This window comes from Rhinatrema bivittatum, chromosome 1, assembly GCF_901001135.1.
Source record: "Rhinatrema bivittatum chromosome 1, aRhiBiv1.1, whole genome shotgun sequence".
Lineage (NCBI taxonomy): Eukaryota > Metazoa > Chordata > Amphibia > Gymnophiona > Rhinatrematidae > Rhinatrema > Rhinatrema bivittatum.
This window is the reverse complement of record NC_042615.1, coordinates 138,175,531-138,202,523: the sequence shown is the minus strand read 5'-3', so window position 1 is coordinate 138,202,523 and position 26,993 is coordinate 138,175,531. Positions and strand designations below refer to the sequence as shown.

The 26,993-nt window shown below is 44.3% G+C and overlaps 1 protein-coding gene across 9 annotated transcripts in view; it reads right to left on the bottom strand.

Annotated features, from left to right (window-relative positions):
* Positions 1-26,993, bottom strand: part of CLOCK (clock circadian regulator) — a 430,837-nt gene that overhangs the window by 234,914 nt on the left and 168,930 nt on the right. The window contains exon 2 of one of the 9 annotated variants that reach the window (XM_029587491.1): positions 12,798-12,911. The exons of the other annotated variants lie outside the window; for them this stretch is intronic. Within the exon in view, the coding sequence (XP_029443351.1) occupies positions 12,798-12,873 (76 nt within the window). The 5' untranslated portion in view covers positions 12,874-12,911. The remainder of the gene's footprint in view (positions 1-12,797; positions 12,912-26,993) is intronic. 9 annotated transcript variants of the gene reach the window in all.

Genomic DNA, 26,993 nt, shown 5'->3' with positions numbered 1-26,993 from the left:
AGGCTGAGGTTTTTGGGAAGGTCTCGTAGTTCGGGACCTTGCTGGTGGAGGAGAGTACTTCCTTGGACGGAATAATGACTTCTTAGAGTCCTTCCTAAAGGACTGTCTTGAGGGGAAGTCGGAAGGTATCGATGAGAGCTGTTTAAGGGTCTCATGATGGTCCTTTAATTCAGCCACTATTTGCTGGATCTGTTCATCGAACAGATTGTCTCCTACACATGGCAGGTCAGATAGCCTGTCTTGTACTTCTGGACGAAAGTCAGAAGATTTGAGCCAGGCCCATCGTCTTGCCGAAATGGCAGCTGCAGACACTCTAGTAGAGGTGTCGAAGATATCGTAAGCTGTTCTTATCTCATGCTTTCCTGCTTCAAACCCCTTGTTGACAAGGATTTGAAGCTGTTGTTGGAATTGCTCAGGTAGGGTTTCAGAGAAGTCCTGTATCTGCTTGAAAATGACCCTATTGTATTGGGTCATATACAGCTGGTAAGCAGCAATTCTGGAGATGAGCATGGCCCCTTGGAACACTCGTCGACCAATATTGTCTAGGAACTTGTGTTCCTTAACAGGAGGGGTAGATGAGTGAGGCTTCGTCCTTTTTGCTTTCTTTTGAGCCGATTCCACAACTGAGTGGTGGTCGAGCTGAGATTTTTGAAAGCCGAGGGCTGACTGTACTAAATAGGCAGTGTCAGCTTTTCTATGGACTGGGGCAATGGATCCTGGGTTTTCCCAGTTATTTTGAGGAGGTCAAGAAGAACTTGATGAACGGGAATAGAAGTGATCACTTTAGGGGCATCCAGGAATTGGAGGAGCTCCATCATCTGGTGCCTATCATCCTGCTCCGTCTGAAGCTGAAAAGGGACCAACTCAGACATTTCCTTCACAAAATTAATGAAAGAAAGGTCCTCTGGAGGAGAACGCTTTCTACTTTCAGCAAGAGAGGGAGGTGAAGGTAAGTCATCAGTGTCTGTGAAAGTATCATCACCCCAGGTGTCATAAGGATCAGCAAACTGACCTGTAGGACAAGAAGGGGGTTGGATACCCGAAGGCCCCGGCTGAGGCTCCGAGAAAATCGAAGGAATCGCCGGGGGCACCGTGGACAGCCTGGAAGGCATCGATGCCAGTATCGACGGCATCGATGGTGCCGATGTGTGTATCGCTCCCGATGAATGAATCAGTGGCGAGGGATGAAATGGCATCGATGGCTGAGGCAATGCTCCCGAAGGAGGAATGCAGAACGGTGTTTCTCCTCCCGATGAAGCTGTCAATGGGGAGCGCACCGGAGCCATCGGAGACCCGGGAATCACTGGTGGAAGGGTGGTCATGAGCGCCTCCATCCGGGATAGCAGCGGTGCCAGCGCTGCTGTCATCAGGTCGGTGACCGGTTCCATTCTCGGTGCCGTGTTGGAGGAACCTGGAGCCGTTGCATCGCCTTGTCGATGGCCTCCTGGACCAGCTGATCCAGTTCTTCCTGGAGACCTGGAGCAAGCAGCCCCAGCTCCGTGACGGAAGAAGGAGGCGGAGGCACAGTCGGAGGGACCACCTTTACAGGCGGAATCGCGACTCCCAAACCCCGATCGGGTGAGGGTGGCCTCGATGACCCGGTCGCAGGAATGGTCGGTGCCATTTCTGGACGGGGCTTCTTGATGGTGGCTCGGACCGTGGTGAGGTCGATGATTTCGCTCCCTCGACGGTCCGAGACTAACGATGCCGATGGTGATGTTTCTCCCTACAATCCCCTCAATCTTGAGGGGGAGTAATGAGAGTCGATGGCCGTGAAGACGTCGATGGCAGATGGTCACCGGACGAAGGTCGATGCTGGTGCGACTTCGACGGTGCCGGTTACGATGACGTCGATGCGATGGACGGCGTCGGGGTGTGAGCACGGAAGAGGAGTCCCATCTTCTCCATTCTGGCTTTGTGACCTTTGGTATCATGAGGGCACATTTGGTGCAAGTCAGGACATCATGCTCAAGGCCTAAACACACTACACAGACTCCATGAGGGTCTGTGATAGACATGGTACGAGTACAGTCTGGGCACGGACGAAACCCCCAACGCCATGGCCATAGAAAAAAATCAAGCCGCGGTATGGTCAACGGCCAGTAGGCCGCGAGGGCCAAACTCGAATGTAATCGACGAAAGACGGTGAAAAAACTTACCGGAGTACCGCAGCCTGAGAAAAGTTAGAGGAGGGACCCCTGTGGGGCAAATAAACTCCGTGAGGAAAATTCCTGTCAGGAATCTCTTCAGAGCTTCTAAACCGCGAGGCTGCTGCTGCGCGGAAAAAAGAAGACTGAAGGGGGACCCCTGCTGGCTGCAGGGTTAGTGTCATGCTGGGCATGCCCAGTAGGGGCCAGTCAAAGTTCTGGAAACTTTGACAGAAGTTTTCCGTGATTGGGCTCCATCCTGATGATGTCACCCATATGTGAGGACTACCATCCTGCTTGTTCTGTGAGAAACTATAATACAAAGATATTATTTTAAATGTTTCTGTTTTGTGCTGTACAGTTGTGAAATTCTGTGCTGGATAAGTTACACCTGATTACAAAGCATTGGACAATCGTCTTGAAGTGTTACTTTTCAAATGAAAAGCAAGGAAATAAAAGTTAAACAAAAAAATAGGTAATATCTTTTTATTGGACTAACAATACAATTTTTGACTAGCTTTTAGGAGTTAACACTGAGGAAGGGATGGTAGATCCTGAAAACTAGTCAAGAATTATATTAAGTTAGTTCAGTTTAAAAAAGGTATTACCTTAAATGTCTTTGTTTGTTGATTTATTTCTGTATATTCAAGTGGACTAACACAACAATCACTGTACATTAGCTATGTGAAAATGATAATCAAATCAAATGTGTATTCACTGTGAGGTCCATATTCAAAACATTTACTCAGCTAACTCAGAAGTTAGCTGGCTATATGAATATTTGGGCACTTATCGAGCTAAATTCTAGCCAGTTAACAAGTTAGGCAGCTAGAATTTAGCTGGGTAAGTTAAGGGCGTTCCATGGGCATAACTGGAAGGATTTGACTTAGCTGGCTAAATTAACCGGCTAACTCTGTACTCTGTACTTGAGTTTCCAAAGCTTACTGTAATGCTGTAGGCTAGTAGAAGGCAACTCTGGTCTTGGAGTGCCACAAACAGTTCTGGTTTTCATGACATTCACAATAAATATGAATGACATATAATTTGCATACAGTGAAAGCAGTCCAAATATACCTTATGCATATTAATTGTGGATATCCTGAAAATCAGGCCAGTTTGTGACATCCAGGACCAAAGTTGTTTACCCCTGTTGTAGACCACTGAGAGGAAGCAGCCACAGTTAATAATGTAAAATTACCATCAAAGTCCAACAAAAACCAGCCATGAACAATGTTATTTATTTGACCTAAAACTGCCCAAGTAAAACTTCAACAATGGGAACCATCATGCATTAATTTATTTAATCAGATTTATTAACTGTCAAACCAGCAGGACTCACAGCGAAGTACAGAACACGTGACAAAATTACAGGTTAGATAAAAACAAAAACAAAACATTTAGATGTAGTGTATTTGGATTTTCAGAAGGTGTTTGACAAAGTCCCTCATGAGAGGCTTCTAAGAAAACTAAAAAGTAATGGGATAGGAGAAGATGTCCTTTCGTAGATTACAAACTGGTTAAAAAAGGGGAAACAGAGAGTAGGATTAAATGGTCAATTTTCTCAGTGGAAAAGGGTAAACAGTGGAGTGCCTCAGGGATCTGTACTTGGACCGGTGCTTTTCAGTATATATATATAATATATAAATGATCTGGAAAGGAATACTACAAGTGAGGTTATCAAATTTTCAGATGATTCAAAATTATTCAGAGTAGTTAAATCACAAGCGGATTGATATACATTACAAGAGGACCTTGCAAGACTGGAAGATTGGGCATCCAAATAGCAGATGAAATTTAATGTGGACAAGTGCAAGGTGTTGCATATAGGGAAAAATAACCCTTGCTGTAGTTACATGATGTTAGGTTCCATATTAGGAGCTACCACCCAGGAAAGAGATCTAGGCATCAAAGTGGATAATACTTTAAAATCGTCGGCTCAGTGTGCTGCAGCAGTCAAAAAAGCAAACAGTATGTTAGGAATTATTAGGAAGGGAATGGTTAATAAAACGGAAAATGTCATAATGCCCCTGTACTGCTCCATGGTGAGACCGCACCTTGAATACTGTGTACAATTCAGGTCGCCGCATCTCAAAAAAGATATAGTTGCGATGGAGAAGGTACAGAGAAGGGCAACCAAAATAATAAAGGGGATAGAACAGCTCCCCTACGAGGAAAGGCTGAAGAGGTTAGGGCTATTCAGCTTGGAGAAGAGACAGCTGAGGGGGATATGATAGAGGTCTTTAAGATCATGAGAGCTCTTGAACGAGTAGATATGAATCGGTTATTTACACTTTTGGATATCAGAAGGACTAGGGGGCATTCCATGAAGTTAGCAAGTAGCACATTCAAGACTTTTTCACTCAGCGCACAATTAAGCTCTGGAATTTGTTGCCAGAGGATGTGGTTAGTGCAGTTAGTATTGCTGGGTTCAAAAAAGGTTTGGATAAGTTCTTGGAGGAGAAGTCCATTAACTGCTATTAATCAAATTTACTTAGGAAATAGCCACTGCTATTAATTGCATCAGTAGCATTGGATCCTTCTTGGTGTTTGGGTACTTGCCAGGTTCTTGTGGCCTGGTTTTGCCTCTGTTGGAAACAGGATGCTGGGCTTGATGGACCCTTGGTCTGGCCCAGCATGGCAATTTCTTATGTTCTTATGTTCGTAAATACAAACCCATATAAAAACATACATAAATAATCCAACAACAGGTTGCACATGCAACATACATACAAAAGAATACACATAATAAGCAGAATAAAATCAACATCTTAAAAATAAATCCATTCCAAATTATTAAAAAACAAACTATAATCAAATAAAGCCAATTCATTAGATCAAGATTACATTAACCAGGATAAACAGATTGCCTTACAGACAAATCTTGTAGAATATCCGAGAAAGCTATGTTACAGAGCCACATCTTACAAAGTTTTCAAAATGCTAATAATCATTGACCTTTCTAAAATTATCTGGCATAGAATCCATAAAAAAGGTGCAACAAATGAAAAAGACTTAATTTATATGGATTTTCAATATGACCCTCTTGAAAATGACCTCACCCTCTTACCAGATTCAAGTAATCTTTAAAAGAGTTACCTGCTGAACTATCCATGACCTTCACCCCAAGTATGATATCAATTTATATGGCCTATACATAGTTATCGTACTTTTGGATGAATAGAGTGATTGATTTAATTTCCCCAAGTACTTTTCTGTTGCCTAAATCTCCTCCTCCACAAATGACAGAGGGAGCACTGAGAGGAGACGATCACCTTGCTGGTGGCTGGAAAGAATCAGTAAGTACTGCTTCGAGAAATTTTTAAAACTTAAAAGTATTGGGGCGAAGCAAACTATTTATTTGAGTTTGAGTTTTTTCTATACCGGCATTCGCGATGGAATCGCATCATGCTGGTTTACAAATAACAAGGTGTGCCAAAAGGAAAAATAAATAACATTAACAGGTGCTAAAAGAAAAAGTAGCAGTTACAATAAAACAGGGACGTAATACAACTTGGAACGGTGAAGAGGTGATAGTAATTTAACAGAGAAAAAGAAAAATATTTGGGTATATTATTTAGTATGTTTGTGTGTTTTGTTTTAAATAATTAGTCAGAAAGGCAGGCAAGCAAAAGAAGTTTGTGAAGGCAACAAACAGAAATTTGGTGTTTGTATTTCCCCCACTCCCACCCACCCCTAGCTCATCCTTTAATTTATATCTCTAACAATGACATTAACCCCTCCGTCAACAAACTCACTACAGCCACTACAACACACATGAGAGATCTTGGAGCGATTCTGGACAACCAACTGAACTTTAAAAAATTTATCAGCAATACAACGAAAGAATGCTTCTATAAGCTTCACATTCTAAAAAGGCTCAGACCTCTCCTGTACTTTCATGATTTCCGCACAGTTCTTCAAGCCACTCTATTCTCAAAAATTGACTACTGTAACTCTCTTCTCCTTGGCCTACCAGCAACCACCACGAAACCTCTGCAGATGCTCCAAAATGCCGGCCGCAAGAATACTAACTAACGCTAGCCGAAGAGAACATATCACACCCATTCTCAAGAATCTACATTGGCTTCCCATCAATTTCAGAATTATCTATAAGTCCCTCACTATCATATACAAATCCATCCACGATCAGTCCTCACTCCAGCTAAAAATACCGCTCCACCTTCACTCTTCCAAGAGACCAATCAGAACTGCCTACAAAGGGACTCTCCACACTGTCCCCACTAAATCTACGCTCCACCCCTCAAATAAGGAAACGTGCCTTCTCTACAGCCGGACCTACCCAGTGGAACGCTTTACCCCCAGAATTACGCCAGGAACAATGCCCACTTACCTTCAGAAAGAAATTGAAGACCTGGTTATTCATACAAGCCTTTCCTTAATCTTCTGCGACACAATTACGGACTCCTGACGTACGTTCTAAACTTGATGTAATAACGCTTAATGTTTTTCCCTCCCCCTACCCTTAGTAATATTATCTCTCCCTCCTCGCATAGTTCCTTCCCCCTGACAGCCCCTCCCAGCCACTAGTTCCAGCCCGAAGTTATCTATATCTTCTTCGAGATTAACGCAGTTATCTTGATTAACCCTCGTTATACGTCATTTATATGCTTTCTTATTTTGGATTTATTTATTTATTTGATATTCATGTTATTTATAATTTTATTCGTACTCTTGTTATTTATAATTTCATTTGTAACTTTTTCCCAGACTTGGTTCTAAGATGTTCGATGATACTTGTTATTTTGTAACTTTTCCAAGATTCTGTTCGATGTAAACCGGTGGGATAAGAATCTTCGTCTTGAACATTGGTATAGTAAAAAAAAGATGTAAATAAGTAAATAAATAAATAGGCAGCTTTTTCTTTCACACTTAAAATAAATTTAAAAAGTAAATAAATAAATAATTTTTAAAAACTCTGAAATTCCCCACACCTTATCAAGAGTTGATCATTCCCTTGTAGGTCACCATCAAATATATAGTGAATACATTAATACATTTAAAGACCCTAATTGTAAGTGATCCTACATCCATAGCAACCTAAAACTTAACTAGAAACTGAACACAGAAACATAGAAATGACGACAGAAGAAGACCAAACGGCCCATCCAGTCTGCCCAGAAAGCTTTCGCACTTGTTTTTTTTCTCATACTTATCTGTTACTCTTGGCCCTTAGTAAGCTTTTGGTTCTATTTCCCTTCCATCTCCGCCATTAATGTAGAAAGTAGTGTTGGAACTGCATCTAAGTGAAATATCTAGCTTAATTGGTTAGGGGTAGTAGCCGCCGCAATAAGCAAGCTACTCCCACGCTTATTTGTTTACTCAGCCTGTGCAATTCAGTCCTTGTTGGTTGTCTGAATATAAATCTACTTTTCTTCATTCCCCCTGCCGTTGAAGCAGTGAACTGCGCTGCATATATATTTCAAGTGAAGTATCAGGCTTAATTGATTCGGGGTAATAACCGCCGTAACAGGCAAGCTACACCCATGCTTATTTGTTTACCCAGACGAACAAATTTAAGATGAAGGCAGCAGTCCAACAGAAAAAGGGGGACCTCCCAGTCTTTTGCATCGAGAGTAACATGTATGACTTTTTACCTGCCAGTGAGAAATTGAACAAGTGCATCCAATGCAAAGAACTCCTGTCTCTCAGAGAATGAATCCGATCTCTGAAGGCTAGAGTGGCAGACAGAGAGGTATATAGATGAGACCTTCAGGGACATAGTAGCCAAGTCCCAACTCCACTCTGGCATCCCTAGTGCTGCCTTGGAGGAGGAAGGTCCCATGATCGGAGAGCATCAACCTGGTGTAGCAGGAAATGATCCCGTAGCAAGGACCAGGTGTTGCACTGTCCTCTTGCACTGAGGATGTATATCCCAGGGCTACTGCCAAGGAGGTAAGGGTTAGGTTGGCCATCATAGTTGGTGATTCGATTATTAGGAATGTAGACACCTGGGTGGCTGGTGGACGTGAGGATCACCTGGTAACATGCCTACCTTGTACGAAAATGGCAGACCTAATGCGTCACCTACATAGGATTTTAGACAGTGCTAGGGAGGAGCCGGTTGTCATGGTACATGTGGGAAACAACAACATAGGAAAATGTGGGATGGAGGTTCTGAAAGCCAAATTTAGGCTCTTAGGTAGAAAACTAAAATCCAGAAACTCCAGAGTAGCATTCTCTAAAATGTTCCCTGTTCCATGCGCAGGTCCCCAGAGGCAGGCAGAGCTCTGCAGTCTCAATGTGTGGATGAGATAATGGTGCAATGAAGAGGGATTCAGTTTTGTAAGGAACTGGGGAACCTCCTGGGGAAGGAGGAGTCTTTTCCAAAGGGATGGACTCCACCTTAACCAGGGTGGAATGAGGCTGCTGGCGCTAACCTTTAAAAAGGAGGTAGAGCAGCTTTTAAACTAGAACAAAGGGGAAAGATGACAGTCGCTCAGCAGCGCATGGTTCAGAGGGAGGTATTTTCAAAGGATACTAATGAAGCATTGGAGTTAGGGCATCCCAACAGAGAGGTTCCAATAATAAGAAAAGCAGTCCACGTGCCTATAATTAAAAACTCACCTGAGCTAACAGATTCCAATTTATCCCTGTCAACTGAAAAGCAGAATGTAAATATAAACAAAACACACACTTTGAAATATTTGTATGCTAATGTCAGAAGTCTAAGAAGTAAGAAGAGAGAATTAGAGTGTATAGCAGTGAATGATGACAGACTTAATTGTCATTCTCAGAGTGATGGTGAAAAGAAGATAACCAATGTGATAGTGCTACACCAGGGTACAAATTATATCACAATGACAGAGAGGAGCATCTTGGTGGCAGGGTGGTGCTTTATGTCCGGGATGGCATAGAGTCCCACAGGATAAAGATTCTGCATGAGATTAAATGCACAATCGAATCTTTATGGGTAGAAACCTCTTATGTGTTGGGGAAGAGAATAGTGATAGTATACTACAAGTCCACGTGGCCAAAATGGTGAGACAGACAGTGAAATGCTAAGAGAAATTAGGGAAGCTAACCAAACTGGTAGTACAGTAATAATGGGAGATTTCAATTCCCCAATATCAAATGGGTAAGTGAATCATCAGGGTAAGTGAATCATCAGGGCATGCTAGAGAAATAAAGTTCCTGGATGGAATAAAAGACAGTTTTATGGAACAACTGGTACAGGAACCAACGAGATGGAGCAATTTTAAATCTAATTCTTAGTGGAATGCAGGATTGTGTGAGAGAGTTAACGGTGGTGGGGCCACTTGGCAATAATGATCATAATATGATCAAATTTGAATTAATGACTGGAAGGGGACAGTAAGTAAATAGACGGCTCTAGCTGTAAACTTTCAAAAGGGAGATAAAATAAGAAAAATAGAAAAAACCTGAAAGGTGCAGCTACAAAGGTAAAAAATGTGCAACAGGCGTGGACACAAAAAATACCATCCTAGAAGCACAGACCAGATGTATTGCATGCATTAAGAAAGGTGGAAGGAAAGCAAAACGATTACCGGCATGGTTAAAAGGTGAGGTTAAAAAGACTATTTTAGCCAAAAGATCTTCATTCAAAACTGGAAGAAGGATCCATCAGAAGAAAATAAGATAAAGCATAAGCGTTGGCAAGTTAAATGTAAGACATTGATAAGATAGGTTAAGAGAGAATTTGAAAAGAAGTTGGCCATAGAGGCAAAAACTCACAGTAAAAACTTTTAAAAATATATCCAAAGCAGAAACCCTGCGAGGGAGTCAGTTGGACCGCTGGATGATCAAAGGGTTAAAGGGGCACTTAGAGAAGATAAGACCATCGTGTAAAGATTAAACAATTTCTTTGCTTCGGTGTTTACTGAAGAGGATGTTGGAGAGTTACCCATTCCGGAGAAGGTTTAAATGGGAAATGATTCAGATCAACTGAACCAAATCACGGTGAACCTGGAAGATATGATACGCTTAATTGACAAACTGAAGAGTAGTAAATCACCTGAACCAGACGGTATACATCCCAGAGTTCTGAAAGAACTAAAAAATGTAATATCAGACCTATTTCAATTAATTTGTAATCTATCATTAAAATCATCTGATGTACCTGAAAATTGGAAGATGGCCAATGTAACCCCTATATTTAAAAATGGATCCAGGAGTGATCCGGGAAACTATAGACCAGTGAGCCTGATTTTAGTGCCAGGAAAAATCATGGAAACCATTATAAAGAATAAAATCACAAACATTTAGATCAGTGGTTCTCAACCCTGTCCTGGGGCCCCCCCAGCCAGTCGGGTTTTCAGGATATCCACAATGAATATGCATGAGAGAAAATTTGCATGTTATGGAGGCAGTGTATGCAAATTTTCTCTCATGCATATTCATTGTGGATATCCTGAAAACCCGACTGGCTGGGGGGGTCCCCAGGACAGGGTTGAGAACCACTGATTTAGATAGACATGGTTTGATGGGACACAGCCAACACAGATTTACCCAAGGAAAGTCTTGCCTCACAAATCTCCTACATTTTTTTGAAGGGATGAATAAACATATGGACAAAGGTGAACCAGTAGATGTGGTATATTTGGATTTTCAGAAGGCATTAGACAAAGTCCCGCATGAGAGGCTGCTAAGAAAACTAAAAAGTCATAGGATAGGAGGCAATGTCCTTTTGTGGATTGCAAATTGGTTAAAAGATAGGAAATAGAGAGTAGGATTAAATGGTCAGGTTTCATACTGGAAAAAGGTAAACAGTGGAGTGCCTCAGGGATAGGTACTTGGACTGGAGCTTTTTAATATATTTATAAATGATCTGGAAAGGGGTATGACAAGTGAAGTGATTAAATTTGCGGATGACACGAAATTATGCAGAGTAGTTAAATCTCAAGCACACTATAATGAATTGCAGGAGGACCTTGCAAGACTGGAAGACTGGGCTTCCAAATGGCAGATGATATTTAATGTGGACAAGTGCAAAGTTATGCATATAGGGAAAAATAACCTTTGCTGTAGTTTCACAGTGTTAGGGTCTATCTTAGGAGTTACCAACCGGGAAAGAGATCTAGGCATCAAAGTGGATAATACATTGAAAATGTCGGCTCAGTGTGCTGTGGCGATCAAAAAAGCAAACAATGTTAGGAATTATTAGGAAGGGAATGGCAAATAAAACGGAGTATGTCATAATGCCTCTGTATCGCTCCATGATGAGACCTCACCTTGAATACTGTGTGTAATTCTGGTCACTGCATCTCAAAAAGGTTATAGCTGCACTGGAGAAAGTGCAGAGAAGGGTGACCAAAATGATAAGGGGAATGGAACAGCTGCCCTATGAGGAAAAGCTAAAGAAGTTAGGGCTGTTCAGTTTGGAGAAGAGACGACTAAGGGGGGATATGACAGAAGTCTACAAAATCACGAAAGGACTTGAACAAGTTAATGTAAATCGTTTATTTACACTCTCAGATAACAGAAGGACCAGGGGGCACTCCATCAAGTTAGCAAGTAGCTCATTTAAAACAAATCGAAGAAAATTCTTTTTCACTCAGCACATAGTTAAGCTCTGGAATTCATTGCCAGAGGATATGGTTACAGCAGTTAGTATAACTGGGTTTAAAAAAAGGTTTGGAAAAGTTCCTAGAGCAAAAATCCATAAACAGCTATTATGGTAATTAATAAGCAATAGTAGCTAATGATTTATCTAATGTTTAGGTACTTGCCAGGTACTTGCGACTTGGATTCACCACTGTTGAAAACAGGATACAGGGCTTGATGGACCCTTGGCTTGACCCAGTACGGCATATCTTTTTTTTTTTTTTTAATTTATTCTTTATTGAAATTTTATAAATTTACATGCCAAGAAAATACTCTTGACATAGAACACTGAATTACATCATTATCAAATTACAAAATTAGGACAACAATTAAATTATTTCCATCCATATCGTTACTCTGTACTTCAGAGCATAAGATCCTCTATTCTTAATAAGGACCCATCATTCTAATAATCTTTCCATTTGATAGATAAAATATAAAGAAACAAAGCCATTTAAACTGCTAGGGGAGGGAGCATTTCCAAATGAGAGAAAGTCACAGCCTATTTGGGGGTCATGAAAGTATGATATATCTTATGTTCTTATGACAACAAAAGCCTGTTAGATGTGCAACCAGAGCTGCTGGCTGCACAAAAAAATAAATGTTGTAATAAACAAGTATTAACCCAAAAAATCTAGAAAAGTACGCCCCTCCAAATTTCAAAATGTAAAATTTCTTTTGGAAAAATGAACTGAACAAATCTCTACTTCTCTCCAGCGTGTAACATGCACCTAGGAGGCAGAAAATATGACCAGATCTATAGAAAAACAAATTACAAAGCTGCTCTGCTATGCTGAATTAAGTTGAGAGGCGGGAAATAGTATGCCAGAATCTATATTCACTGGCCCTCTAGCCAACTCATGCTTTCTCTGGGGAACTCAAGCTGGCTAGAGTTAATGCATGGAACATAGGCAATTATAAATCGTCACAGAGGTGACTTTGTTCCAATGTTAGTTCCATTATGCAGATTGCAAACAAATCCCACAAACAGGACCAGAGGTAGCCACCCCTGCCATATCTGATTTGGGCTTAACTAAATAAAAATATAACGCATCTGATTATCCATACTTGCTAATATGCTAGCAGGAGGGATGGAGTTGATGATGCAAACAGATCTCTGCATGGAGATAGTGTCATCTACCATGGGTCAAATGACGGTGGTTAAAATCCTCCTTGTTGAAACTGTTTTGCAATAGGAAGAGAAGGAAACAATCAGTACTAAGTTTGTTAAATAATATTATTACATAGTTTACAAAGGAAGACAACAAAGAACTGATTTGGATAAGGGGCAATATTTTAAGTGCTGAATCTTCTACAGCAGGCAGCTGTGATATATATATCCTTAGGGACCTTCAGTTTCAGTTTTTATGTTATTTTTCCTGGGAATTTCAATGTTATAATAAAAAAACAAATCCGAGGAAAAATACATTTCCACTGATTTTTCTCCTGTTCGTTATAACAAAGTCATTTTTCTACTGAATTTTTTCTTGTTATAAATAAAATTCCAAGGAAATATAAATAAAAATTAAAAATAAAAGTCCCTATATATCCTTAACAGGGTGGACTTGCAGAAATGTGCAGACAGGATGGCCAACTGGGCTTTATCTGCCACCATCTATAATATTACTAATAAAATAAATGGGTCAGCCCCTGTTGAATCAGGATTGTATTTATTTATTTGTAAACATCTGACATTCCATCTTTTCCAATGTAATCTCAAGGAATATTACAATAAGAATTAAAAGTTAAATTCCTATTATAATAGTACATAGTATACAGTCAAAATAGGGAACATAAGAAGGTAATTTAGGGATATGACTGGAGGTATAAGGGGGCTAAATTTTCATTTAAAGTAGTGGAAAAATGGAGGCAGATGAGACCATTAGATAAAGCAGAGTTGCTTACCTGTAACAGGTGTTCTCTGAGGACAGGAGGATGTCAAACCTCACACATGGGTGACAACATCGGATGGAGCCTGGCATGGAAAACTTATGTCAAAGTTTCTAGTACTTTCACTGAGCCTCTCTGAGCATGCTCAGCATGCATTATGCCATGTATTCATGAGGAGTCTCCTCAGTCTTATAACATAGAATTGAGGAATGAAAAATTAAAATAAGAATAAAGTGGAAACAACTTCATGGTGTGGCGGGCGGGTTTTGTGAGAACTGACATCATGTTGTCCTCAGAGAACATCTGTTGCAAATAAGCAATTTTGCTTTTTCTGAAGACAAGCAGGATGGCAGTCTTCACACATGGGTGAATCCCTAGCTACAGGCTGCCTCCCACAAACAAAAAAAGGGGACCAATAAAATAAGTGCCAACAGGACAACAGCAAGTTTTGTTGGTAACAAGGTGGGGGCAGACTGAACAGAAAGAATGGGCCAGAGGCGGGGACAGAGTTGGGTTCTAAACCTCAAACAAGTTCCAACGGACAGATTGGCCAAACCTACTGTTGCGTCAGCCACTCCTATCCAAACAGTAATGTGCTGTGAATGAGTGGATGGAGCTCCATGTTGAGGCTCTGCAGATCTCCTCCATGGGGATTGCTCACAAGTGGCTACTGACACTGCCATGGCTCAAACTGAGCTTTGACATGGCCCCCAAGATGCAATCCCACCTGGGTATAACAGAAGGAGATGCAGTTTGCTAGCCAGTTGGAAAGTGTCTGCTTGGCAATGGCGATCCCCAATTGTTCTGATCAAAAGAAACAAAAAATTGGGTTGATTATCTATGGGCTTCTGACTGCTCCAGACAGAAGGCTTTGGCTGTTTTGCAGTCCAAACTCTGCAGGGCTCGTTCGCCTTGGTGCAAATAAGGCCTAGGAACAAATGTTGCCAGGTCAATGAACTCGTTAAGATGGAAGTCCAACAGCATCTTGGGCAGAAACTTAAGAGTGTGTGCACAAGACCACCCTATCATGGAAAAAACTTAGTACAAGGTGGGTAAGTCACTAAAGCCTGGAGCTCACTGACCTTGTGAACTGAAGTAATCGCCACCAAAAAAATGACATCCCAGGTCAAGTACGTCAGGTCACAAGAGCACAGAGGTTTAAAGGGAGCTTTCATCAGCTGAACTAAAACCACACTGAGGTCCCAGATCACTGGAGACAGTGCATGCAAATCTTTCTCATGCATATTCATTGCAGCTATCCTGAAAACCTGGCCTGTTTGTGGCATTTGAAGTCTGGAGTTCACCATCCCTGTTCTAGTAGAAGGCTTTCTTGAAGTTCCAGGACCCAAGATACACCTTTCAAGAGGTCGAGCAGTTGTAGGATCAACCTCTCAACATCCAGGCTGTGAGTGACAGGGCCTGGAGGTTGGAATGTAGCAATCTGCCTCGATCCTGGGTGATGAGATCTGGGGAAGTCCCCAGCCTAATCAGTTTCCTGATGGACATCTCCCTAAGGAGAGGAAATCAGACCTGTCTTGGCCAATGAGGGGCTATGAGGATTATAATCCTCTTGCCCTCACAAAGCTTCAGCAAAGTCTTCATCAGCAGTGGAATTGGAGGCTAAGTGTACAGGAGGCCCTTCACCCAATGGCCTGTTGTGTGACTTGTACAGGGAACAGAACTAAGAAACTTTCTGTTCCAAGGGTATCCCCACGGGCAGATGATCCAATTTGCTACCCCTTAGTCCAGAGACCATTCATGGTGTTGAAAGGAACTCAGCCTCTCCATTATCACATTCTCTGTTCTTGACAGGTACATGGCCCTGAGCATCATCTCTTGCTGGTGCATCCCATGCCCAGGCCATGCATTAACAGGATTGACACCAATGCTTCCTTGGCTTTCCTTGATGCTTGGATCAGTCCTTCCCTGGTGCCTTTCCTGAAGACGAACCCCATGTCTTCAACTGGGAGAGGCAGATGATGACATGTCTCCGGCGTCTCTAACAGCCACCAACACCAATGGAAGCAATAGTCCTACCAATGTCGATGGCTCGGTGTCCACTGGTGCGGTTCCAAAGCTCTTCGATTCAGATGCCTCTGATGCTGATGTGTCGGTTTTCTCCAATGAACAGTCACTTCATCTTTCTAAGCAGCATCTTACGCCCTTTAGTGGTCATCTGGGCACAAGCCTGGACATTGGGCGATGCTCCCAGGAAGAGGATACATTGATTATGGGGGCCCATGATCAATGTAGTCCTCTATCATCAGAGACATGGCTTGAACCCAGACATGGACATGTCAACTCGAAACAAATGGAACATAAAATCAAACTCTTTTGGCAGCAGCCTATGATGGACAGCAGCACTGAAGGTACCGTGGCCTGGGGGATACCACTGCAAAAGAAAACTTACCCACAATTGTTGAAAAACCTGCAAAGACAATAAGGGACGAAATGGGAGGGAGCCTGCGTCAATCACGGAATAATACTTGAGAAAAAGCCCAACTTCCCAAGAAGTTAGAAAAAGGAGATAGACTCAATCTTGCCATGACACAGAAAAAGAGAGACTGAGGAGACCCTGCATGAATGTGTGGAATAATGCATCCCAAGCAACTCAGAGAAATTCAGTCTAGAAACTTTGACATATGTTTTCCTTGCCGGGCCCCATCCGATGATGTCACCTATGCCTGAGGACAGCCCTCTTGCATGTTCTTGGAGAAAATAGGGAATCACGGTAATGAAAGATAATTGTGAAATGGGGTAGTGGGGGGGGGGGGGAGGGCCAGGAATATAATGCAATGGAAAACAGAGTCTCCGTGTAAAGTTAGCATGTGGATGATAAGATCTGGCAACCAAGTTCCATGATGGATAAAGGAATTTTCCTTTGCTGATCTTATCACAGTTATTTATCGAGTTTTATATACGTTGTTCGGTTTTGCGTGAATATGTTGGGCTCGTGTACAGTGAACGGATTTTTAAAAGGTGTCCACGTACACATGAATCTCCTGCTATGCACACAAAATGAAAAGTTCCAGAAAAGGGGCAGAGCGTGGGTGTGATCTGGTTGGGCATTCCTGGATTTCAAATACTTACGTGCACAGGCCGCACAGGGGTCCCCTGCTGCATAACTTTAATTCTGCTATGAAGGACATGTAAGTAATAAAATAAAGAAAAACAGATAGATTGGCAGGATTTTAAAGGTAACGGCTAACAGGGGAAACAGTGGTGAAATTACATACCTGATAATTTTGTTTTCCTTAGTGTAGACAGATGGACTCAGGACCAATGGGTATAGTGTACTCCTGATAGCAGTTGGGAGATGGAGTCAGATTTCAATCTGATGTCAGCCTACATATACCCGTGCAGGAAGCTCTGCTCTTCAGTATTCTCCTCGAAAAGCAATTGTATATATGTGTGTTTTAATAACTTGATTAACTTGGCTAACTTGATTAACTTGATTAACTTGTTTAACTTGAGTAACTTGGGCTGGTTGAATTTATTTCCAGCTGGAGACCGCCAGTGCACTCAACTGAAAAACACCGACACCCGGCAACTATGGGTGTCTTAACTAGAGGTAAAGCTTGGCTTACCCTTGCTTGTCTTGCTCTCGGGGATTGTCACCCGAGGTTTCTGGATTTTGGGGCAGCCGTGGGCGGGATGCTAAGTCCATCTGTCTACACTAAGGAAAACAAATTTATCAGGTAAGTAATTTCTCCATTTCCTAGCATGTAGCAGATGGACTCAGAACCAATGGGATGTACAAAAGCTACTCCTGAACCGGGCGGGAGGCTGCCAGTGGCCCACTTAGTACTGCCCTTGCAAATGCTGTGTCCTCCCAGACCTGAACATCCAGGCGGTAGAACCTAGAGAAGGTGTGAATGGAGGACCACTTCGCCGCCCGACAGATCTCGGTGGGTGACAGCATCTTGGTTTCTGCCCAGGATACTGCCTGGGTCCTTGTGGAATGGGTCTTGACTTGTAGAGGTGGAGGCTTTCCTGCCTCTATGTAGGCCGCCTTGATTACTTCTTTGATCCAGTGGGTCATGGTTGCCCGCGAGGCCGCTTTCCTTGTTTCTTCCCACTGTGAAGGACAAATAGGTGGTCCGTCTTTCGTATGGATTCTGATCTTTCCAGGTATCGGACTAGGAGTCTGCCGACGTTAAGATGGCGAAGAAGGCATGAGTCTTCCAAGTCCTTATGCTCATCTGGAGATGGCAGTGAGATGGTTTGGTTTAGATGGAAATGAGAAACCACCTTTGGAAGGAAGGAGGGGACAGTGCAGAGCTGTATGGATCCCGGTGTGAATCTAAGGAACGGTTCCCGACAGGATAGTGCTTGAAGTTCGGAGATGCGACAGGCTGAACATATTGCCCCCAGGAATGCAGTCTTCAAGGTGAGGAGCCGCAGTGACAGACCACGTGTAGGTCTGAATGAAGCTCCCGCCAGAAAGTTTAGTACTAGATTGAGATTCCATAGGGGCACCGGCCACTTTAATGGCGGTTGGATTTGCTTGACTCCTCTCAGGAAACGGGAAACGTCTGGATGGGATGATAGACTGATGCCGTCCACTTTGGCTCTGAAGCAGGCCAGCGCGGCCACCTGAACCTTGATGGAGTTGAGAGACAACCCTTCTTCAAGCCGTCCTGCAGAAATTCCAGGATCATGGGGATTTTGACTGTCCACGGAAGGATGTCGTGGTCCTCACACCAGGCTTCGAATATTGTCCATATTTGCATATAAGTTAGGGACGTGGAAAACTTGCGTGCTTGGAGTAAGGTGTCAATCACTGCCTCCAAGTATCCGCTCTCTTCTTCAGGCGAGTCCTCTCAATGGCCAGACCTTAAGAGAGAATCAATTGGGTCTTCGTGGAGGATTGGTCCTTGCTGGAGCAGGTCCCTGTGTGGAGGTAGACACAGAGAGTTCCCCGCCAGAAGTCTTCGCATGTCTGCATATCATGGCCTTCTTGGCTAATCCGGGGCCATTAGAAGTACTAGCTCCCTGTGGTGTTCTATCTTGCAGATGATCCCGCCCAGTAGTGGCCATGGGGGAAAGGCATACAGCAGGTCTTCCTGTGGCCAAGTCTAGACGAGGGCGTCGATTCCCTGGGATTGTGGTTCTCATCTGCGGCTGAAGAACTTGGGAACTTGGGCATTGGACCGGGTTGCCAGAAGATCCATGGCTGGTGTTCCCCAGCGGTTTACGATGAACTGGAAGGCTGTGGTTGACAGCATCCATTCCCCCGGGTCTAGACTCTCTCTGCTGAGGTAATCTGCAGTTACGTCTTTTCCTGCAATGTAGACGGCTGAGATCCCTTGTAGGTTTGCTTCTGCCCACACCATTAGGGGTTCTATTTCCAGGGACACCTGTTGGCTTCTGGTTCCTCCCTGGCGGTTGATATAGGCAACTGTTGTGGCGTTGTCCGATATGACTCTGACAGATTTGTCCCGGAGTTTGTGACTGAATCGAAGGCAGGCTAGTCTGACTGCTCGGGCCTCCATTCAGTTGATGTTCCATCCAGACTCTTCCTTGTTCCATTACTCCTGGGCCATCAGTTCCTGGCAGTGGGCTCCCAATCCTTGTAGGCTCACATCCGTGGTGAGCAAGACCCAGGTCAGTGGGGATAGCCTTACTCCTTTGCTCAGATGGTCTTCTTGTAGCCACCATTGGAGCTGGGTCCGCGCCTCTGCCGGTAGTTGGAGGCGAGCGGAGTAGTTCTGGGACATCGGGTTCCATCGCGACAGTAGGGAACATTGTAGTGGTCGCATGTGGGCCTTTGCCCATGGGACAACATCTAGCGTTGATGTCATGAGGCCGAGGACTTGGAGGTAGCCCCATACCTTGGGGCGAAAGCAGGTTCACAGGTTTCGCAACTGGTTCATCAGTTTCCTTCTCCTTGTAGGGGGAAGAACGACCTTGTCTTGTTTGGTGTTGAACCGGACTCCCAGGTATTCTAGAGATTGGGAGGGCTGCAGGCAGCTTTTGGTTGTGTTGACGACCCACCCGAGATTCTGCAGTAGATTCTTGACTCTGGTGGTCACCTGGTGGCTTTCCTCTGGAGATTTTGCCCTGATCAGCCAATCGTCCAGATATGGATGTACAAGGATTCCTTCTTTCCTAAGTGTCATCGCCACTACAACCATGATTTTTGGTGAACGTCCCGAGGAGCAGTAGCTAGTCCGAAGGGTAGCGCCCGGAACTGATAGTGATGTTCCAGTATTGCGAAGCATAGAAAACGCTGATGGTCGTGATGCACCGGGATGTGGAGATAGGCTTCTGACAGATTCAGTGAGGTCAGAAATTCTCCCGGCTGTACTGCCCTTATGACCGAACGTAGGGTTTCCATGCAGAAGTGTGGTACCCTCAGGTAGTGATTGATGGGCTTGAGGTCCAGGATGGCCGGAACATTCCCTCTTTCTTGGGGACGATAAAATAGATGGAATAGTGCCCAGTATTTTGTTGGTGCGTGGGTACCGGTGTAATCGCCCTTAGGGCAAGTAGTTTGTCAGTGTGGCTTCCACTGCCGTCCTCTTGGAGGGGGAGTGGCACGGTGATTATTCACAAATTTGTCTGGGGGATACTGTGAAAGTCCAGGTAGTATCCCTCTCGAATGATGGTTAGGACCCACTTGTCTGACGTATCCTCGACCCATCTTTGGTAAAATGAGGGCAAGCCTGCCCCTATGGTTTCTTCTTCTGTGGATGGGTTCTATTGATTCTCATTGTGGGGTGCAGCTGGGGCCTGGACCGAGCCGGCTTCCCTCTTGTTGTGTCTGTTCCGAAAGGACTGGCCCCTGCCTGCGGGATGAGGTGCTTGGTATGTGTTTTTTGTATGGTCTAAAACACTGGGATCCTCTGCCCTTGGATCTTCGGGGAGAGGGACGGTGGTGTCTTTTGTTCCTGTCCTCCGGTAAACCGAGGTACTAGGGATTTGCCCCATTTGTCGGCTAACTTCTCCAGTTCGCTTCCGAACAGGAAGGCTCCTTTAAAAAGGCATTCTCGTGAGTTTCGTCTTGGAAGTCGCATCAGCTGAAGCCAGAGTTGCCTTCTGGCTGCCTCTATGGATGAGACGCCCCTGGCTGAGGTGCGCACCAGTTTCGGAGGATGCATCCGTGAGGAAAGATATCGCCGGTACTAATGTTTCGATGGACGTGGTTTGCGTCCCTGGACAGCGACAAGCAGGCCTCGTGTCACCATGGCGCAGCAGGCAGCGATCTGCAGGGACATAGCTGTGACATCAAATGACTATTTAAGGATGGATTCCTGACTTCTGTCCTGAGCATCCTTGAGTGCAGCTCCTCCTTCTACCGGAATGGTGGGTGCGCTTTGAGACCCGCGCAGACCATGGCGTCCACTTTTGGAGAACCCCAGGAGTTCTTTGGCTGAGGGTTCCAGGGAGTATAGGGCTTCTAGGGCCCATCCTCCTTTGGAAGCTAGCCTCTGGGGCATTCCATTCCAGGTCAATCAGTTGTTGTAAACGGCCCTGCAGCATTGGGAAATGGCATGAGGCCCGACGGAGCCCAACCAAAACCGGGTTCATCTTTGGCTCCATTTCGGAGCTTGTGCCTGGGATAGCCAGCGTCTCCAGGCTTAGAGACACGAGATCTGATAGCTCGTCTTTGGAGAAGAAACGCTTCATGGTTCAGTATGGTTCCGTCCCTGGAGGGGATTTCCCCTTCCTCCAGGGAGTCCGGCTCTTCCTCCGAGGTGTCCTGTTTCCCCTAAGTGAAGGCTTTTGCCCGGAGGAGGCACGTCTCAGTGCAGAGGCACGTCTCGGGGAGGGTCGAGAGGGGCCTGGAAGGTTTTGCTCTTCTGGTGGAGACCTGTTGCTGTGTCACGGGTGGCACCGATTGTGCCTGGACCAAGGTTTGCAGCCTTTGAAGAATTCCACCCAGGAAAAGGTCCCTGGGTCCAAATTGAATCCAGCAGTGTTCCCCGAGGAGCCCATCTGGGGAGAGCCCGAGCCGGGGATAGAGAGGTCCGGTGTACTGTCATTGGTGGAGCCGGATTCCTCTACTGGCCGAGGGGGGCCTTGCCTCGGTTCCCCCAGAGCCTCTTCGCACTGTAGGCACAGGGCAGAGGCCACTTCGTGTTGCACAGCTCAGGTGGCAGGCTGGGCAGAGGGCTTGTCCCTTGGCCGGAGGTGCCATGATTTGTGCATGTGGAGTGGTTCCAAATTCATCTATGCGCGTATGTGCGTGTGCCGGGAGGCTTAATTGTGCGTTCCAGGTGCGCCGACGCAGTGTGTGCAAGATGTGCGAGCAAGCCTGTGCTTAGTGAGATGCGCGCGCCACTGTGTGCACAGGCTTATTTGTGCGCACGGCAAAGATGCGCGCGCCGCTGTGCACACAAGTAGTTTGTGCGCCCAGCTCGCTGCTATGCGCACGACTCAGTTGTGGGGGAAATGGCGCCGATGACCATGCGGGCAAGATGGCGACCCCCGCAAGGGTCTCTACGTGGAAGGACCCTCGCACCGGATCGGGGCCTAGCCTGGACGGAGCTGCTCAACCCGATGGAACAGACACCGGATGGCGATTTGTGCGGCTCACCGAGCCTCAGAGACCAGACACTTAAAGTTTTCTACTTTACCTTGTCTCGGCACTTCCCGATCTTGTGCCGGGCAGTCTCAGTCTGCAGGGGGAGAGGGGAATACCTTCACCGCTGTGCTCGGTATTGCACCCGCTGCCTCTCAGCCACTCAGGGGGGCTAAGTCCACGCCGGGAACCGGCCACCCAACCGAGGCTTACCTCTGAGGGATCACCTCAGGAATTTTCAACTGGGGGAGGGACCCTTAGGTAGCACCGCAGGAGAGCGGAGCTCGTCTTATAGAAGTAAGATTTTCTTTCTTCTTTGGCTTGGATTTTCTAATGCTGTGCAAGCGTGTGTAGAGTCCCAAACTGCTAAGGAGATGGAGAAATACTGAAGAGCAGAGCTTTCCTGCATGGAATATGTAGGCTGAGGTCAGAATGAAATAGACTCACAACTGCTATCAGGAGTAGACTATACCCATTGGTCCTGAGTTCATCTGCTACACGCTAAGAAAAAGGCTATTAAACTAGGGGGATTTAGAAGTCCTAACCCTTACCTAGGCGAACTGGGAAATAATTTGGAAAACTGAAAATGGCATTGGCTTGTGTTTACTAAGATCCTCTCACTTACATGGTAGAAGCAGCATTTGCATGCATAGGCAGGACGCGAGCCCACTTAAAATTGCATGCACATGTGCGCACGCTGAGTCTTTTTTATAACATGCGCACAAACACACGCATATGTTATAAAATGGCCACGTCACTGAACACGGGCTAATGAACGTGCGCACATTTACAGCCGAAAGCCTAGAACATAAGAAATTGCCATACTGGGTCAGACCAAGGGTCCATCAAGCCCAGCATCCTGTTTCCAACAGTGACCAATCCAAGCTACAAGTACCTGGCAAGTATCCAAAAATGAAGATTATCTCACGCTACTGATGCTAGTAATAGCAGAGGCTATTTTCTAAGTCAACTTGATTAATAGCAGGTAATGGACTTCTCCTCCACGGAACTTATCCAATCCGTTTTTAAACCTAGCTACACTAACCACATCCCCTGGCAACAAATTCCAGAGTTTAACTGTGCCTTGAGTGAAAAAGAATTTTCTCTGATTAGTTTTAAATGTGCTATATGCTAACTTCATGGAGTTCCCCCAGTCCTTCTATTATCCGAAAGAATAAATTACCGATTCACATGTACCCGTTCTAGACCTCTCATGATTTTAAAGACTTCTATCATATCCTCCCCTCAGCCATCTCTTCTCCAAGCTGAACAGCCCTAACCTCTTTAGTCTTTCCTCATAGGGGATCAGTCCTATCCCCTATATCATTTTGGTCGCCCTTCTCTGTACCTTCTCCATTGCAACTACCGTATATCTTTCTTGAGATGCGGCGACCAGAATTGTTCACAATGTGTGGTATTCACCATGGAGCAATACAGAAGCATTATGACATCCTCCATTTTATTCACCATTCCCCGTTTACAAGTTATTGTCAGAATTCTTATATGTAAAAAAAAACCAAAAAAAAAACATTCTACATTAGAAAAGTTGACTCCATTAATGCATTCAAAGCAAGTTTTAAGTACTGAAAACATCTTGTTCACTTTGCATTTATCCAGAATCAAATTTAAATTTGTGTTCAATACTCCCTCTAGCTGCTACAATCACTACATTAAATTAAGAGTTAACACCTTCTCTAAGCCTTAAATGAAGACCCTGAAAAAAATGTTATATCAAAGTCCTCTGTGAAAAAACTATTTTGTTTGTATAAGCAAAAACCTTTTTTCATATTGTATAATATGTTTTGCTTGATGCAAGTAACCCAGTTATCTTTATTTTCAACATTATTTTTTCAGTTTCCAATTTGTTAAATGCAGGCAGCTTGGATTCTGATACAATGTACACTGAGAAAATGTTTTGGGGTTTTTTATTTTAGTAGAAAAAGAAACATTGTTTTGCAATGGACAGTTCTAAACATTTTAAAAGATTTATTTTTATTTATTTATTAGCTTTTATTTACCGACATTCGTGAAGCACATCATGCCGGTTTACAATGAACTCAGGCGGGAAGTACAATAAAACAATATAACATTAATAGCAATAACTATAATACAATGAACCAAAGGAGCAATAAAATAAGGGAGGATAGGGGAAGAAGAGGTGGGGGAGGATAGGCAGGGGGGCAGGACAAGGGGAGGGAGGGAGGGTAGGGGGGTAAGGAGGGGTGTGGGAGGGAGGGGATGAGGCGGGGAAGGGGAAAAAGGCAGACAGATAGATGAAGTAAAAAAACAAATTAAAATAGAGGGAACTATGTACAGTTGAAAATATGTACATGTACCATTAACTTAGGTAGCACTAAGGGAGTGTTGAAAACCGGCCATATTAACTGGGCGGCGGTATTCACTAGGATATAGCTTATTTAAGGGGTATACTGGAGGTGTACTGGGGGTAAGAGGAATACTGGAGGGATTTGGTGGCGGCCGGGTGGCAAAGGGATCGTTGGGTGGCTAGGGGGGGAGAGGGGACAGGGATAGGTCGGGCGGAGGGGGGGGAGTGGGGGTGGATGGCCGAGCAGGGAGGAGGGGGAGCAGGGGGTGGATGGTCGAAGCAGGGAGGAGCTGAGGGGGGGAGAAATTAAGTTTGGTTTGTGTCGGGGTAGGCCTGTCGGAAAAGCCATGTCTTGACTCCTTTCTTGAAATTGTGGAGAGATGTCTCTTGGCGTAGGAGGGTGGGGAGGGAGTTCCAGAGGGGGTCTTCTCATCCAATATAATGCTATTACATTATTTATCCTGAAATCTTCTAGATGTGATCTTATGACTCTGGCCATCACAGACAAAGGCAAATAAATATAAATAATATTTTGGTCCCAAGACTCAGCAAGAGCATGTGCTTGCTGTTATTGCTTCTTTGTTTCAATAGTTTATTTAGCTTAGTTTCCTACCGGGAAACTGGTTTTGCAAAATAATCAAGTCAGCCCCCTTCTCCCAATAACTTCTGAACCATTATTCCAATTTCATTCAAATTCCTGCCAGACAGAAAGCACACTATGACTCCCAGCACATACTTTATGTGCTTTCAACATCTTGACATTTCAAATCCCTGTTCCTTTTCCTTTTTTATAAGGAACAGGTCAATACCCTTCTTAGGGAACACAAAGCACACAAATTATTAGGCTACCGGAAAGTTGGCAAGTCATTGTTTGAGAATAAGCATTTTGAAAGCTATCCTGCTATTGGTTAATGACTGTGTTCAAACATTTCATCTTGTTGTACTTTCCTATTCAAATGAATGACCATGACAACAGCTTCCCTAAGACAAAACATTTTGAAAATCTGACTTTTTGCTTCAATGTTTAAAAAATGTTGCTCTGCCTGCCCATAAGACAAAACTAATATAAAAATATGATACAGAAAAAGATAACCAGGCTGATGCAATACCATGCACTGTCCACAGCGCATGGCTCAATGTGCATTTTGGACACGCGTCCATAACCCCCGATGCAAAACAGGGGTTAGAGCGTCCAAAAAGCACGTCCAATCGAGTGCATAGCTAATAGCGCTCATCACATATAAATGCAAAAAAAGAAATATGCGCCTGATGCGCACATTTTAACCCGCAAAAATTAATGGAGCAGGCATTAATTCTTGAAGAGCCTATAAAAATTACAGAAAAGCAGAAAATACTACTTTTTTTTTCCCTCTGACTTAACATCATTGTGATATTAAGTCAGAGGAACCAAAATAGGAGAATTAAAAAACAAAAAGTGTGCCATGGTCAGGTTAGGAAAAGGGACGCTCATTAACGAGCTTCCATTTTCCTAAGCGGCTAACAGCCACCACTCATGTGCGCCCGATGCCAAGGAGGCGCTAGGGACGCACAATTGCCCCTAGCGCTTCCTTTATACCGCAGAACTCAATTTAAATATTAAATCGGGCATCCGGGAGAGGTAGATCGACGCACATTAAGAAAGCAGGCGTTCAATCATTAGCACCCGTTTAATGCGTGCCGATATTTCATCGGCCTGAATATGGACTATCTAGTCTACCCATTTACACAATTGCTCAGCTCTACAATCCCTTTGACTTCCTCAAAGATCCCATGTGCTTGTCCTATGCTTTTTTGAACCCATACACTGTGCTTGTCCACACCACCTCCATTACTAGGAGGCTGTTCGGGCCATCCACCATACTATCTGTAAAGAAATATTTCCTTATATTACTCCTCAGTCTACCCCTTTTTACCCTTATTCTATAACCCTTTGTTCAAGAACTTTTTTCCACTGAAAGAGATCCACCTCCTCTGTACTGATATCTCCAAGATATTTAAATGTATCTAATGTATCACCCATATCTTACCTTTCCTCTAGGATAACGGTTCTCAACTGGTGTGTCGCTACACTTCCCGGTCCCCCACTGGCCCAGCTGTTTCACCTGCCCAATAAAAGGGGAACTCTTCTTCCTCCACCCAGGCTTAGAATGCTGATAGTTTGGGCAAAATGCGACAGGAGAACTGAAGTCAGCAACACCAGCATGGTCTCTTCTTCCTGCCCCCACGGCCTGGAAGAGGAAATAGAGTGCAGCGGCCGCGGGAAGAAGAGAACATTCCAGTTAAAGTGCATGCAGCATTGGCCCAAAAAAGAGTAGCGTCAGCCCGGAACAAAATGAGGAGCAACATCAGCCCACATGGCTGATGGGACTCCTTTCTCTAGGCCGTGAGGGCTGGAAGAGGAGCAAGCTGTTGCTGCCGCTAGTTTGGTGGGGAAAGAGACTAGGTGAGCGAGTATATGTGTTTGAGATCGTGTGTGTGTGTGTGTTTATGTATGTGAGAGACAGCATGTATGTAAGTGTGT